The 17,097-nt window shown below is 48.0% G+C and overlaps 1 protein-coding gene across 1 annotated transcript in view; it reads right to left on the reverse strand.

Moving 5' to 3' along the window:
* LOC310782967 (NLR family CARD domain-containing protein 3-like) overlaps positions 1–16,754 on the reverse strand; it is a 53,607-nt gene extending 36,853 nt beyond the window's left edge. Inside the window, exons 1-3 of the mRNA XM_083643743.1 lie at positions 16,635–16,754; positions 8,450–8,562; positions 4,645–4,758 (exon numbers count right to left, since the gene is read on the reverse strand). Coding sequence (XP_083499869.1) covers positions 4,645–4,758; positions 8,450–8,562; positions 16,635–16,733 — 326 coding nt within the window. The 5' untranslated portion in view covers positions 16,734–16,754. The remainder of the gene's footprint in view (positions 1–4,644; positions 4,759–8,449; positions 8,563–16,634) is intronic.
* Positions 16,755–17,097: the final 343 nt, after the last annotated feature.

The following is a 17,097-nucleotide window of genomic DNA, read 5'->3' on the forward strand; positions in this document are numbered from 1 at the left end:
CGCTTGGGCGGCCCCCTGGCGCGGGCCGGGTGGGCGGGCCGTAACGGCGACGGCGCAGGAAGAGATGCAGCAGGGGCGGGCCGCACTGGCGACGGTGCTGGGGGAAGTGTAGCAGGGGCCACACCAGCGGGAACAAGGGGCGCAGGGAGAGACGTCGCCCCGCCTGAGGGCGCTTGCAGAGAGGGGCCCAAATCTGCATCACGGGGCCCGTCTGTCCACTGCCGTGCGTCACTCTGGGGCACCACCGGGCCAGGGGGGGTAACCGGGGGCAGACATTCCAGGGAGGGAGGAAGCGGAGGAGGCGGCGACTGCAGCCGCTGGGTATAGGGGGCGACCGGCGTATAGCCACGGAGGAACCGCCGATTGCGCAAAGTCAGACGTCCTGAACCATCGACTCTCACCCGATACTGATCGTGGCCAAGCGACTCTACCACCACCCCAGATCTGTCCCACTTGTTGGGGCTAGGGCCCTGCTGATTCTGGACGAACACCCTCTCACCGAGAGCCAGAGGGCGGAGCGGTCTCGAATGAGCCCCCAGAGACTCGGTAGTGCGGGACATCCGCGTACGAAGGGCATCCTCCTTCGCAGCCCATGCCTGACGCCAGAGCGGACGGACATGTGGGTTCGAAAACTTCTCAAGCCGGTTGACGAAGGAGAGCGACCCTCGAAGGGGGTGACCGAAGATAATCTGCGCCGGCGAGAGGTTGCAGTCCGGGTCGGGTGTGTTGCGCAGCTGTATCATCGCGCGCAGGAAGCGATCCCGCCGGGCCAATGTTGGACACCAGAAGGCGCCAGTAGACTATGGCCCGGGCGTGCTGCTCCATCGCTGAAACCCCCTGGTGGGCAGCATGAAGGTGCCGAAGGACCCTTTCGCGGAGGGACAGGGGAACCACGACGCGATCTTGGTACAGCAAGACCCCGTCCTGCGCATAGAAGGGTCATGCGCGTCCACCCCGTTCCCGTGCTCAATCATGTCCAGTAGGCGGCCGAGGGACGCGTCAGCCACTGTCTCTTGTGCGAGGAGGGGCCAGGAGACGGCGCCGAGCTCCTGAGCGTCGGTGCGGATCGAAGCCATGAGCGCCAACTCCACGGCGTCAGGCACGCCTAGTGGTCCCAGAGAGAAGCTGTTAGCCGAGCCCGAGGGGGAGGGGTGCCTCGAGGCAGCGTCAGCGGCATGGTTGCTCTTGCCAGGAAGGTGCACAACCTCGAAACGCCACGGGAGGGTACGCTGCTTCAGCCTGAACAGGCGTGAGTTCGTGATCTCGTCAAGAGTGCGGTCCCCGAAGATCTTCACCAGGGGCTTGTGATCGGTGACCACGACGAGGATGTCGCATCCCTGTGTGAAGTATCGTGTCTGCTCCAGGCCCCAGGCCATGGCCAGGGCCTCCCCTTCAATGGCCGCATAGCGCTGCTCCGCCGGGGACAGGAAGCGCGACCCAGCGAGTGTGATTCTCCAACCCCCCGGGCAGCAGTCCGGCACGCCTGAGGCACAGCTGCAATGCTGTTGGAGAAGGAAGTAGCCAATGCCCCGCCTGGACCAGTCGGGGCGGAGGCAGGTGCGCTTCTGCATGTCGTAGATCTCCACACCTTCGCGAATGGCCCCAATTATGACATGCTTGGATGCCTGGAAGGCCTCCTCCAGCTCAGGTGACCACAAGAACTTGCAGCGTGGGCTGAGGAAGGGCTTGAAAGGGGCCATAGTGTCACGCAACTGGGCGTAGTTAGTCACCTGGTTGACGAGGCCGAACCAGCTCCTGATGTCCGTTGTGGAGACCGGGCGGGGGAAGTCCCGAATGGCATCCAGGTATTTGGGAAGTGGCTCGATAGTAGCGTCCGACACCCTGAAGCCAGCAAAATCAACGCTCCTCTGCGCAAATTGGAACTTGTCCGGGTTCAACACGACGCCTGACCGCCCGACGCGTGTCAGGAAGTCGATGGTCCTCCACCAGTGCTGCTCCAGGTCGGTGTCGTAGTGGACCGTGTCATCCACGCAGCGTTCCTTGCGTTCGAAGTCTGAGAGGACAGCGTCGAAACGGCGGTTGTAGCCATCACCCGACGACAGAAAACCCTGTGGCGCCCTGGTGTAACGCCACCGGCCAAAGGGAGTGATGAAGGTTGTCAGATGACGATCAGACTCGCGCAGGGGCACACTGTGATAACCGTTCCAAGCGTCCGTGACAGTCTTCCAGGTGCCCTTCGGAACACAACGTGCAAGGTGGAATGGGGATTCATTTGCGAAAGTCTCACGCTGGCAGAACTTATTGAGAGGGGAAAGGTCCACGGTTCTGCGGGGGGGACCCGTCGTGCTTCCGGGTAACCACCATACGGTGGCACCATGTAACCGGCTCGCCGTATGGCACGCGCTCGATGACACCGAGGGCCTCGTCCCGGAGAAGGTCGTCGCGGACCTTATGCTGCCAGTGGAGAGGCACACCGGCTGTGGTGTGGCATGCTGTAGGAGTGGCGGCAGGGTCCACGTGCATCTCGATGGGCGGTCCCTCCATGCAAGGCAGCGCCCGATGGGGGCACGTGTTAAATGTGGACGAGGCGTACCTCTCAAACAACCACCTCTTCATCTGGTCGTTGTTCTCAGGCGTGCAGGGGAATGGCAGTGCCGCGGGGCGCGACGGAGGGACAGCGCGCTGTGGGCACGAGCACCGGGCGCCATGGGGGTCATGGCCGTCACAGCCGCCGTTGGCGTACCTCACTGCATTGACAGACAAGGGCAGGTCCGGCGAGGAAGGGGTAGCGGAATCGCGCTCGTCCCTGGGTAGCCCCGCACCACCTGTCGGGAAGTCCTTGGGCAGGAGGCCGAGGTTGAGCAGCGACCCATAGGAGAGGTACATGCCCCGGACCGAGCTGCTTACATACACCATGGAGCGGCAGGACGACCCCCCGCCGCTCTTGGGGACCGCAGAGAGTCTAGCGAAGAATGCACCATCAATGGCTATGGGGGAGCGGTTGGCAGCCGAGAGGCTGAGGCTGACAGGGCGTAGGTCGTCACGCGAGAATCCGCAGGCGAGGTACTCCTCTAGAGACCAAATGTCCGACTGCGCACCCGTGTCTGCGATAGCAGACACCTTCACCTTGATCCCCGATGGCCGACAGCCGGCGCTGTCCCCCTGACTGACTGGATTGTCAACCGAGACGGTGATCAGTGCCCGGGGGTGTTCCCTCAGTCTGGCCCGCCTCCATTCGCCCTTGGAGAAGATATGGTGCTCGAGTCTCACTGGTGCTGCCGTGCGGCGTTGGCGATGGCTCCCGCGACAGTGGCCTGGGTGCGCCTCAGACTGAATGGTCGAGAGCTGGGAGATCGGCTCCGACTCCAGGGCGGCCTGTTGACCGTCGAATGGTGGCGGCCGCCGCTTGCGTCGGCGGGCCCTGAAGCAGTCGATACAGAGCTGGTGAGGCTTGGTATTCCATCCACGAGACCCCTCTGTGAAGACAGGAAAGGTGTTCTGACATCCTGGGCACGCGGCTCGTCTCGCCATATCAGCTGGGCTCGGGGCCAAGGAGGGGCTCCGCTGTGGGCTTGGCTGTGGGCTCAGCTGTGGGCTCTTCCTCGAGCGCTGGAATGAGGAGACAGCCGACAGGGCGGATGACGGGAGGGCGTTACGAGCCATCTCCTTGCCCTCAACGAGCGCGATCACATCGTTCACGGGCTTCCTGAGAATGTCAGGTGCGCCTAGCGCCTCGCGGCGTATGTCTGAGTCGTAGATCCCATTGACAAGGACATCGCGGATGATGTGATCGGTGTAGCTCACATCCCTGCCGCATTCACAGACAGCAATGTAGGAACATGTCTCTGCCTTCCCACGCACCCTGGCGGTAAAGGCGCGGAATGTCTCGTCGCGTTCCTGACGCAACTGAAGCAGCTCTGTGCACAGGACGCATGTGGCGACCGGAACAACGGCCAGCGAGCGCATAGCGGCGAGTAGGTCAGCCACAGTCCCGGAGGCGGCATCCGGGTCCGCTTTCAGTAGGCTGTCACCAAGTTCGGACCCCGCACACTGAAACAGCTGGAACGGGGCCTGGGCTGCTCCTATGCCCGAGCCTGCACAGAAGACATTCCAACGCCGGACGAACACATTCCATTCCTCTGTCGAGATGCCGGTGTCGACCCTAGGCCGCTCCAGCTTCGGACCTTGGTGAGCTGGGGGCCGGGCCACTGCATCCCGATGGGCATGTCCGTGGGCCGTCAGCAGCGCGATGGCGAGTCCCTCTGAGACGTCTTCGGTCTCAAAGTCGCAGCCGGGGAAGGGGCATTTGACCAGCATGATGGTGTTCTCATGAAGAAAGACTCCTCAATGTCTGCTAGCAATTTTATTTCTGACAAAGATGAGAACACCCTGCGGGTGACATAACAACATATGAGAAACTGCATGACATGACACTATAACATGAGTGAACACTGTTAACATAAATCTTGTAACATAAAGCATATAAATACTAGCAGACTTGCATCAAACAAGCAATCACATGCTGAAGAGAGAGGAGAGACAAGGTGCACACTCTCACACGACCGGAAGGAAAAGGACGTGGCAACAACACACTCACTCTAACCTAGACTGTTCCAAAGGTAGTACTGCACTGCCCCCTAGTGGCCGGGAGTGCACTCCTGCAGTAACACTGGAACAACTTACTTCTCTTCAGAAGAATGGTGTCCATCTTTAAAATTCATCCATCGATTCTTTGAGCGGTCGCTCTTCAGAGACACACAGCTGGGTTGAGGAGAGTTGGGTCTCTCCTGCTGGATCCTGAGTGCAATAAACCCCCCAAGGCAGATTAGACATACTAGTGCAATAAACCCCCCAAGGGAGATTAGACATACTAGTGCAATAAACCCCCCAAGGCAGATTAGACAGGCTAGTGCAATAAACCCTCCAAGGCAGATTAGACAGACTAGTGCAATAAGTGATGTTTTAAAAGATTTCACGAATGAAGGCCACTTAGCATGATAGGTCATATCACAGTGCATGCCCCATTTCTTTGAGGTTGTATAACCCATTCATTGTTGGGCACGCCCCCTTTCATTCATGCTCTCTCCTCATCCATTCACAGTTTCCCACGCTGCTTCCCCTCATGTGGCAATAACCAATCAGCCCAAGCTATTCCTTTCCTGCTGAGTCAATCACCTAATCAGCAGTATATCAGGGTCCATGTTTTACTCTGTTTGCTATGTGCTGTGTATGTGCCATGTGTCATTCTCAGTTGCTGATCATCGTCGCTGAAGCAGTTGTTTTCGCCCCACCTCCTCCCCTGACCACCACCATCGTCATGACTCCTGAAGAATTCCCTATGGGGGATTTCCTATCCTCCTATTCTTCACTGACGACGCCCTCTCATCATCTCAGGAGAGTTTCATCATATCATGGAGTCATACGCCAAAATTAATTTGTTGTATCATTAAAGCTTGTTGAACTTTCTCATTATTGAAACCCCCCAAGGCAGATTAGACATACTAGTGCAATAAACCCCCCAAGGCAGATTAGACATACTAGTGCAATAAACCCCCCAAGGCAGATTAGACATACTAGTGCAATAAACCCCCCAAGGCAGATTAGACATACTAGTGCAATAAACCCCCCAAGGCAGATTAGATTCAAGATTCAAGATTCAAGATTTTTATTGTCACTCCATGGTACAAGTATCACGTGTGAAATTCTTGTGCTGTGGACTCCGTTTACAACATAGTACAAATATAACAGGGCATATGAGTGCAAAAACAACAAGAGACACAACAAGCAATAAGGCAGTATAGTGATAAGACAAGTCAGAGACAGTGGCATATTCACTGCACATAGGTGCGCATGTCGTGTGCATACTTTAGACGTGATTCAACATTTTAAATTCTGCGTATTTGACATACAGGTGCAAATAGCATATTCCTTATTAAACATACAATTAAACTTGGCGTTTTAAATTCGGCGTATTTGACATACAGGTGCGAATAGCATATTCCTTATTAAACATACAATTAAACATTAGACATACGTAATGGTAGCAGCTACAGTACGGTACAGTACGGCTACTACACTATTTGTGTATGTTAAGGAGTCTCGTGGCCTGCGGGAAGAAACTGTTCCTCAAGCGATTTGTGCGTGCTTTTGGAACCCTGTATCTTCTCCCTGAGGGTAGCAGGGAGAACAGGCTGTTGTGGGGATGGTTTGTGTCTTTGATGATCTTCAGGGACCTCCTGAGGCACCGCTGTTTATACAGTTCTTGCAGATCTGGCAACTCACATCCTGTTACGTGCAGGGCCGCGCGTCTCACTCTCCGTAGCGCCCTGCGGTCCATGGTGGTACAGTTCCCGTACCAGGTGGTGAAGCCGCCAGTCAGCAGGCTTTCAATGGTGCCTCTGTAGAAGTCCCTGAGGATTTCTTTCCTTAGCCCAAATTTCTTCAGGCGCTTGAGTCCGTGTATTCGCTGTTGGGCCTTTTTGACAACAGTGGCGGTGTGGCCGGCCCAAGTCAGGTCCTGGTGGATATTGACTCCCAGGTACTTGAAGCTGTCCACCCTTTCCACCACTGTGCCGTTGATGGTGATTGGGGGGTGTGCGCCCCCCCCCCTCCTGTAGTCAACAATGATCTCCTTGGTCTTGGAGACGTTCAGAGAGAGGTGGTTGTCCTGGCACCATTGTTCCACAGCCCCCACCTCCTCTCTGTAGGCCGTCTCGTCGCTCCCCGAGATCAGCCCCACGACTGCTGTGTCGTCTGCAAACTTCACGATGGTGTTAGAGGTTTGAGTCGCCACGCAGTCGTGGGTGTAGACATACTAGTGCAACAAACCCCCCAAGGCAGATTAGACATACTAGTGCAATAAACCCCCCAAGGCAGATTAGACATACTAGTGCAACAAACCCCCCAAGGCAGATTAGACATAGTGCAATAAACCCCCCAAGGTAGATTAGACATACTAGTGCAATAAACCCGCCAAGGCAGATTAGACATACTAGTGCAATAAACCCCCCCAAGGCAGATTAGACAGACTAGTGCAATAAACCCCCCAAGGCAGAATAGACATAGTGGAATACCTGTGTAGTGATGTGCGGCGCTATGTGACCAGTGGAAGCTGTGCAGCTTGCAAATGTGTCCATTAATCTGCCCTAATTACCTAATTTAAAAAATCTGGCTCCGTTAGGTCACCTGCAGGGGGTGCTCTTTACACTTCAGTTTATTCAATATTTTCATAGAGTTATTCAAACTCAGACTCTTTTTCTTTAACAACATAATTTACAGTTCAAGTATTCATACACACAGAGGGGCGAGTGAAGGACAGATTACTTTACTCTGACCAAAATCCAACTGAAAGAAGCGGTCATATAGAACAGGCCTATAGTGTCTTGGAACTGTCTGCCAAGTAATATTTGTTCCATCAAAGGAAAGGCATGTTTTAAAAGGATACTCAGATCTCTCTCTCTCTCTCGCTCTCTCTCTCTCACACACACACACACACACACACACACACACACACACACACACACACGCACACACACACACACACACACACACGCACAAGTATTGTGTTGCCAGCTTTGCCTTTCAGATTGGGTAGCTTCAAATCTGTTACACTAGCCCTCGTGTTCAGGCTATATGAATGTCCCGAACAAACTGGAAGTACTTGGTGAAGTAATTAGGACAAAGGTCATGTATTATTTTATAGACTATGATACGTTTCAACTGTTGTCCTCTACTTTCAACAGGGAGTTAATTTAAATCTTTAAAATGTGTTGGGCTAATGTGCGTTCTTGGACAGAGGTTAAGGATGAGCCTCATTAGTTAGTTTTGGGCTTTTTGGAGCTCATCTTTAGATTTTTTGTTATAGCAATGTAGCAGGATATACAGTTCGTAACATGGGATTAACAACATAGCTAAAGTCCTCATGGTCTTCGTGTCCTTAGATATTCTTGCCAAATACTTTGTCCTTGAGTGAATTTTCCCAATGACAGAGAGGGCCATAGCTTCACTCGTCATATACTGATCCAATTGACTTCCCAGATATGTCACTTTTCTTGTAACTTAACACCATTACATTCTACCGAAAAACTAGGTTGGTTTCTTAGTTTATGCTTTGTTCCAAAGACAATACATTCAGATTTTCCTAAGCGCAGGGATAGCTTATTGTTGCATAACCATGTGCTTACATTTAGAAGTTCTTCACTAAGTGATGATCTGACTGATTCTAAGCACTCTCTGGTTACCAACAAGCTGGAGTCGTCTGCGTACAGAAATAAAGGACATGAACAGGCTGACTCCATGTCATTAATATACAACAAAAATAATAGAGGACCAATAATACTTCCTTTAGTGACCCCACAGGTAAGGTTTCTGGGCTCAGAGAGTAAACCTCCTATTTCTACCATTTGGACTCTGTCAGAGAGGTATGACTGTATCCAGTCCAGGGCCTCCTCAGGCTATTATGAGGTTTAGAGGGTAACAGTTGTCTTACTTTGTGTCTGAGAGTCCATGTTGATGACTGAAGAGTGTTGGAAACTCCTCCACAGACAGACAGCTGTCAGGAGGCTCTGCTCCACTCTCTTCCTCCACATGAACACTCATCTTCTGAGAGGAGAAACACACACACACACACACACACACACACACGTCCCAGCTCATGAGTATAGGGCTGAACAATTTGGGGAAACTATCTAATCGTGATTAGATACGGATTGCGATTTGATTTACAAAATAATGTTTTAAAGTCAAGCTTCAGTTCAATATTCACTGTGTAATAGATCATTAAAACATGTGATGGTAGGACTGAGCAATGTTTTATTCCTTCTTTCTAAAAGTCCATCTGTTCTTCTACACTTCATATTTTTTCAAATATATTTTTTGAAATTGTCAAAGCATGTTGCCCCAGGTGCTGTGAGAGTGTTCTCTCACCTAGGGGCACTTTACACGAGGACGGTTTCCTATGGAAACGGGGAATTATTTTATCGTTAGTGCCTCCCTTTTAGACGGCGACGGCGAATTCGCGCTTAGGAAACGACACATTTTAAAACCACCCTCCAGAGTGGAATTGTTTGAGACGCTCCCCGCTGAGCGGGGCTGAGCGCTCCATGTAATCGCTTTGGAACGGCACATTTCAGAAACTCTGACGTGCCTGCACACGCCATAGCCGTGCGCGAGTTGACAACCAAATAAAACGTCATTATGAATGAAGTTTGGCAACATTCAGAATTAAGCTACACTGCGGCCAACTTCAGTTACATGTTCAGAACGTTACTGCTGCGAGAAGCCGATGGCTGTACCCGGTCGGCATTTAACGTTAGTTACAAAAGCACGTCGACAGTGTTTTCTCACTGCCAGTAGCAGTAGGGTGACAGATCACAGTCAGCGCTCCCGGTCCTCGCTGCTCGTTAAAGATTCCCAATAGGTGTTATTCTGATAAACTGGTCACATATGTTACATTCTCACCCAACAAATATTAAAACTTTAACAGTTTGGGGGGTTTTTTTAGCTTGAAAAAAGCTTTTTGGCAAGTCTAAATGACTGCGGAAAGTGTACTCTACTTCCGCGTTTAAAGCGAAATTACGTCATGCAGTAAGCGTCCTTGTATGGGCAAAGAATAAGGTGATCACACTGCCACCTAGCGACCTGGCATGTACATTACGGCGTTTTAAAAATTCAACAGCGCTCATGTAAACAGGGAGAAGGTGTGAAGGAAAAGGTGTGAAGGAAACGCTATTGTGTCGTTTCTTTCAGAAACTGTCCTCGTGTAAAGGGCCCCCTAGACAGGCATACCCAAAATAAATCAGGATAGCTCCTCAACCATTTGGCCTTCATGCAGATGTCTGGTCTTCTGTGAAAGGTCAGAAGCTCTGGAATATGACTCCAGTGTAAGTAAACCTACATCTATTACCATTCCAGTGTAAATGGAGATGCAATAGGAAAAAATATGTGTTCATCCTCACCTAGTGGCTAGTGAATAATCTAATTTTAAAAGGCAATATCACCATTATAACCAAGATGCCACAGATAATTATGCTGCTGAATTTGTCGTACTCTGACTAAGACTGTAACTGTAAATTTGATAAAAAAAAATACACAAAAAATGCACCATTTAAAAACGTCAACTTGATATCTCGAAAGAAATTTGGTTTGCAGCAGGCATTGGGACAAACAGTACAAAATACATTGCTAATAACAAGCATCATCATAACACAGTAACTCTAGTAGTGATCAGCTCAAGCATGATCATAACACAGTAACTCCAGTAGTGATCAGCTCAAGCATGATCATAACACAGTAACTCCAGTAGTGATCAGCTCAAGCATCATCATAACACAGTAACTCCAGTATTGATCAGCTCAAGCATGATCATAACACAGTAACTCCAGTAGTGATCAGCTCAAGCATCATCATAACACAGTAACTCCAGTAGTGATCAGCTCAAGCATCATCATAACACAGTAACTCCAGTAGTGATCAGCTCAAGCATCATCATAACACAGTAACTCCAGTAGTGATCAGCTCAAGCATCATCATAACACAGTAACTCCAGTAGTGATCAGCTCAAGCATCATCATAACACAGTGCAACGGTGCAATATCTGACTCATAGCCTTGTTTATAATCCAGTGTGGTTTACATAGGCTACTACACTGTACATAGGTATACAATTAGATTTTATTTTTATTCCTTCTTATATACATATTTATAGCTCTACATCACACTCATATCATGTAAATAGCACCTAACTTGCTTTATATATGATCGCTGTCCTTGTTTGTTCATTTTAGCTTGTATGCACACCTTTTCTTTTTTTCCTTTGTACGTACATTGAGACCAACGTATACCGGAGTCAAATTCCCTGTATGTCCACATAGCCTACATACAGTTGATGCTGATTTTCAAAACGCGGTCACATTCATGTATTCTATGAATAGACATCTTCCATCACAGTTTTCTTTTTCATTTTTTTTATTTTTTCTTCTTTCCTCTTCCTCTCCTTTTTTTGTGGGGGGGGGGGTCGTTTCTGGGGGGGGCGCAGATCAGCGACAGCTGGTGCAATGGGGTTAATCTTAAGTGAATAAGTGAATAAGTTAAGTTAATCAGTTAAGTTTAAGTGTTACGTGCGCTTCATTGTGCATAAATTAGGCTACTCTATCTGCCTTTACACTTTAGGTTTTGTGTTTACAGATTAGGCTATTTGTTAAGGGCCTCCATGAAATTTGTATGCTCTATGCTGTACATGTTTGTTTTTGTGTGGACTCTGTCACACTCTAGTGTTGGCTTATTGTACTCACAGCTATGACAAGAAGGCCACGAGAGAAGCCTGTTGATTTGTGATAGAAAATATAGGCCTACCTACCCATATACCCATTTATTTAATAGTTTATAACAGAAAAGTTATCTCTTTATCTTATGTCCTTTCCTTTAGCTTTATTTCACTTCAAACTTGAAGTATGAATCTAAATGCGTCATTGAAACAATGTTTTAAGTTATGATTGACTACGACTGGCCCCGCCCTCAGGCACGAGGTGGACATGACTCAACTCGTGGCATCCTTTATCTTCCTGCATGGAAGGTGGCGGGTAGCATGACTTTGTTGAGTGGGAGATGTGAGTGCAGCTTAACTAGTTCAAGCTGCACAATGCAGTCACTGCCAGGGTTGGAAGGGTTACTTTAAAAATGTAATCTGATACAATTACTAATTACCTGTTAAAAATTGTAATCAGTAATGTGATCCAAGTATCACAATATTAAAGTAATGTAACTGATTACTTTCCGTTGCTTTTGGATTACTTCTGAACACATTTCCTGCATTTGACTGCATGGAATCTGGGGGCATGCTCCTCAGGATGACAAAAAAATGTATGTGTTGGTTACAGCAGGCATTCATCCAATCTAGTGTTGCCTGTTTCTCAACAATAATAAAACAATAACAATATTTCCATTACAGTGCACTGATATTATCTGTTTGCTAGTTATTTATTTATTGTGGGTGCACTGGTCTTTTTTAAGAGCCAACTAAGTGTGTTTTTTCAAGTGTGTTTTTCCCCCTCTCCAGGGTTTTATGTTTTATTTATTTGCACCATAGATATCAGAATCAGAAAGACTTTAATGATCCCCGGGGGGAAATTGGGACAAGTTGCAGTTGCTCGCACTCAGGCATGAAATATCCACATGTTCAAACAAACTGGCATAAGCCAGCAGCGAGCACACTCACCGGTGTTTTTAAAGTTTCGGTGCACGGCACAGGAGATACTTAGTAGGAGAAGGAGAGCCAGCACACAAAAATGTCCTTTCGTTGAGTTTATTCCAGCTTAACACCAGGTACAGCACACGGACGTTTCAGCCTAACGGCCTTCTTCAGCGTGTTGCTGTGTCAGGCGGAGATGACGTTTAAATACACTGAGAACGGAAGTACTTTCAATAAACGAAATATCAAAATTCAGTTACAATATATAAAGAATTCAAGAACCAAGCAATACACAACACAAAAGTTCCATTATCAAAGAAAAATGTCTACATACAACAATGTATGCATATATAAATAACAATAGTCTGGTCAGTCCCACTGTGTGGGAGAGCAGAACCAGGCCTAGGTAAAGGCCCTGCTGTATTCAAAGTGACAGGTAGGCGGAGTAAGCCAGGTCTGGACTACAGATAGATACAAAACAAAATACAGAATACAATAGAAATGTTTTAAAACAAGAATTATGCTTAAATAATTGCACGTTTCCACTATAATGGCCTAGAAAGAGGTCCCGCTGTATTGTGATAACAGACAGGAGAGATTAAGCTAGGGCTGGAATGCATATTACTAAGTACATTAAAAATAGACAATACAAATATGTTACAAAATTGCACATTCAAAGAAAGCAGCCCAATAACAGTTCCTCATTAAGTCCTTTCGGATGCTCTGTCTGAAGAGTGTGAATCCAAAAGGCCTCTCTTTGTAGCAAGGCCCTATCTCTATCCCCACCCCTTTTCAATGGACTAACAGTTTCTATGCCCTGCAACCTCAGGGTGCAAACCTCATGTCCCATAGCGTTGAAATGTCTCGCTACAGAAGATTTTTCATCCTTATTGCAAATTTTACTTTTGTGCTCGGAGATGCGGGTTTTGAGTTCTCTACGAGTTTTCCCCACATAAACATTTGAACAAGGACATTTGAACAAGTACACAACGAATTTAGATCTACAAGAAATTCTACTTTTAATGTTGTACTTCTTGCCAGAGTGTGGGTGAGTGAAGGATTCACCTCTGATCATCGCATTACACTGCAGACAGCTCGAACAAGGAAAATTACCATTAGGTAAATTGGATAAAAAATGTGTAGGGCGTGTATAACAATCTGCCCTGACTAACATGTCTCTCAGGTTTCGAGCCCGCTTCTGAGCAAAAATAGGGGAACTTGTGAACGCGTGTCCTACCAAGGGGTCACTGCACAAAATATGCCAGTGGCTGAGAACAGCGTTTTTTATTTCATGCGACACCGGAGAAAAAGTTGTGGCACATACAATTTTAGTGCCGTGGCCCGAGGGAGATTTGGGAGTGAGCAGGTCATGTCTGTTTAAATCCCTGACCTTCTGAAGGCTCACATCCAGGTCATGGCTGTTGTAGCCCTTGGCCCGGAAACATCAGAGGTATGGTGGCCACACTTCCTTCTTTTGTCAAAGACACCACTGATTTTCTTAATGAGTTGAGTTCTTTACAACACACTGTAGAAAATAGCATTCTATGCACAATGGATGTTAACTCATTCACCGCCAAAGACGTCTTTGACGTGTTATCAGAAATAGCCATCCACGCCAAAGACGTGTTTGACGTGTTTTTGTTTTTATTGGTGCAGCGCCTGCAGCAAACACTTGCCCAGCCTGTGACACAGACACAGGTCCCTGCCTTCAAAGGGTAGCCGACAGCACGCGATCAAACACATACCGCAGCTGTTGTTTTGAAATTGAGCAAGAGGAAAAGCAGAGAACGGGTAACGCTTCCTTGTGCAGACAGGAGAAACGCCATTGAAACGCCCTCGGCGCGCTGCACGAGCTGGAGTCGCCTTCCTCTGTGCCAGCCAGGAGAAAACGGGAGAAAGTAATCAAGAGATGTGTTTGATCATCGGAGGAATGAGGAAATGATCGATCAGTTTGCGAGGGCGGTGAGGACGTGTTGAATAGCCGAGGGGAAAACGGGAACGATCAAATAGCAGAGTTGATATGACAGGGAGACATGGACGAGGACGGGTGTACCAGAACCACCAGAACAAATCAAAAATAAACACAGGAACAGCTAGGCAGCAGCGGGCAGAAGGCACTCACAGCAGCCCGCTGTCCTTCTCAAGAGCTCTTCAGTTGGTTCATGAAATCGCTGGGCTGCGTGCCCTCCAGTGTTGCTCCTGGCCAATCCCAGCGCCACAGGGCGTGGTTATTGCTTATCCTATGTTGGGTTAGAAATCTAAAAGGGGGATCGTGTGTGTGTGTGTGTGTGTGTGTGTGTCTGTCTGTCTGTCTGTCTGTCTGTCTGTCTGTCTGTCTGTCTGTCTGTCTGTCTGTCTGTCTGTCGGTGTGTCTGTCTGTCTGTCTGTCTGTCTGTCTGCACACTCACACCGAGTAAACTGTATTGTTGAATGTAAAAAAAAAGCACTTCATGTGTGTATATATATATATATATATATTTTTTTTTTGTCATTTGTGTCCTAACGAATAATATTTACATGTCTGATGTCAATACAGTTCAAAATAAAAGAATTGAGAGTGAGTTATGCCTGAGATTGTGCCCTTTTACAAAAATGCTTTTTTCTCCCTTTTCTCTTCCCAGACAGGCTTTTTTGGTGAACATGGGGTGTATACAAAGGGTTATAAGTAGAGTACAGAACATGCTAAAAGCTAACTTTCTTTTTGGGGGTGAAAGTAGAGACTTAGATCTTCATTTTGAGGTATTGGACATCACTGTAGTCCTAGTACAGAATTTACTGTGGGTCTTGAAAGATGACCAAACATTATGGAAATACTTGGCCTGTGCCAAAAATGCCAGTCAGATATTGGCAGTGAATGAGTTAATAGTCTGTATACAAATGTGCCCCATGTGGAGGGTTTGCAAGCCCTGGCACACTTTTTAGACAAAAGACACACTCCTGCTCCTGCCTCCTGCTCTGCTCTGCTCTCTCACTCAGCAGCACTTTCACACTTTCACACGTTTGCTCCTCCCCTCAGGTGTTGCTCCTCCCCTCAGGTGTTGCTCCGCACCTGAGGTGTTGCCAGATCTTTATTTATTAGGATCTGATCTTTCTTTTAACACATTCACTGCCAGCCGTTTTTTTTTTACTGTAGGTAGCTTCTGCCAGAGAGTTTTTTTGAGGATTCTGGCTCATCTTTCAAGACCCGAGGATTCTTTTCTGCTAAGATTTTGTGAACACAAAATATCTCAAAAGAACTAATAGAATGTGTGCTTTCTCTGTCTAAAATAGTTAGTTTGTAGAGTTAGTAGTTATGTAGGCATTAGCACTTAAATACAGCATGGTTTCAGCGTCTGAAAATTTAAGCTGAGATAAATAGCTTTTTGTGAAATTCGATAGAACAGTCACTTTAACCATTCATTTTTGGCATCAGTAAGACGTCAGACATCTAAACAATTGTTTTGAACAGTAATTTCCTCCATAACAGCAGGAAACACCCCTCTCCTTCAAACTCCTCCCTCCGTGTGTGTTCTTCTTGGCTGCAGCGGGCGTGTCACAAGCTCGTTTCTGCTGCTGCTGCTGCTGCTCCTGTCTGCTGGCGGCCGCTGGGCAAGTCTGGATGGGCTCGCTCGTTTCTTGGGGTTTCGGTTGAGAGCTTTGATGAAGCTTTTGCGATTCTGGTCTTATTTATGCTGCGTGTTTCAAAGTGTGTTGCACCCATAATCTATTATGCAAATTTGCAATCCCCCACCGCCAGCAATCAGCGTGAAAGCGAAAGCGTTTTCGCCAATCCATTTTACAGTAGGCTATGAGAATGGTTTCATCGCGCGTTCCCCTGCAGTTTTGGCTCTGCTTTTTCTAGTCTGGAGAGCACTGTCGCCACTTAGTGGGTCGGTGGAATGGGTTGTACACGTTATGCTGCGTGTTTCAAAGTGTGTAGCACCCATAATCTATTATGCAAATTTGCAATCCCCCACCGCCAGCAATCAGCGCGAAAGTGAAAGCGTTTTCGCCAATCCATTTTACAGTAGGCTATGAGAATGGTTTCATCGCGCGTTCCCCTGCAGTTTTGGCTCTGCTTTTTCTAGTCTGGAGAGCACTGTCGCCACTTAGTGGGTCGGTGGAATGGGTTGTACACGTTCGGTGGCTCCCATATTTATATAGGAGATGTAAAAGGCTTAGATGCACGTCCCACCGTCAATTTTTTTTTTTTTTTTTTTGACGTATTAACACGTCATTGGCAGTCAACCGTTGGATTTTTTTTGACGTATCAACACGTCATTGGCAGTGAACGTGTTAAGGGTAAGGTCTTAGAGAATGTCATCATTCTAAGAATGTCAATGCTATAGGACCAAGTCACACCTTTTTTGATTTAGTGGGAAGCTGCTGTACTGTTGAATTAATTCTGTCTCTTGTTCCCTGTACAGTGCAGAGTCACAGACTGTTAGATCTGTTACAGTCAAATGTTAAATAATAATTATTTATGTTGTAATATATTAAACACTCACCCTGTGCAGCTCCTGTTGCTCCTGCCTCCTCCACTCCTGCCTTCTCTGCTCTGCTCTCTTTAGCAGACGACTCAGCTGCGCTTCCACACTTTCAGACATGTTTGCTCCTCCCCTCAGGTGTTGCTCCATCCCCTCAGGTGTTGCTCCTCCCCTCAGGTGTTGCTCCTCCCCTCAGGTGTTGCTCCTCCCCTCAGGTGTTTCCAGATCTTGTGACTATAACAAGCAGGAATTTGACATTAAAAAAAGCGCTGCAGTAAAAAAACACGAGAATGATCACAGAGCTCAGCTATCTGGGGACATGAATATGATGGAGTTGTTGATCACAATTTGATTTGATCTTTTTATGGACACACATGGACAACTGCCTCTGTAGAACTGAAGGGATATTGTTGTGATGTTTAGTAGGCTATCTAATTATTAAAGATGCTTTAGTGAAAGAAAAATAAATAATGATACATGTAGG

Source organism: Poromitra crassiceps, assembly GCF_964638095.1.
Source record: "Poromitra crassiceps genome assembly, chromosome: 9".
In the NCBI taxonomy this organism is placed as follows: Eukaryota; Metazoa; Chordata; class Actinopteri; order Beryciformes; family Melamphaidae; genus Poromitra; species Poromitra crassiceps.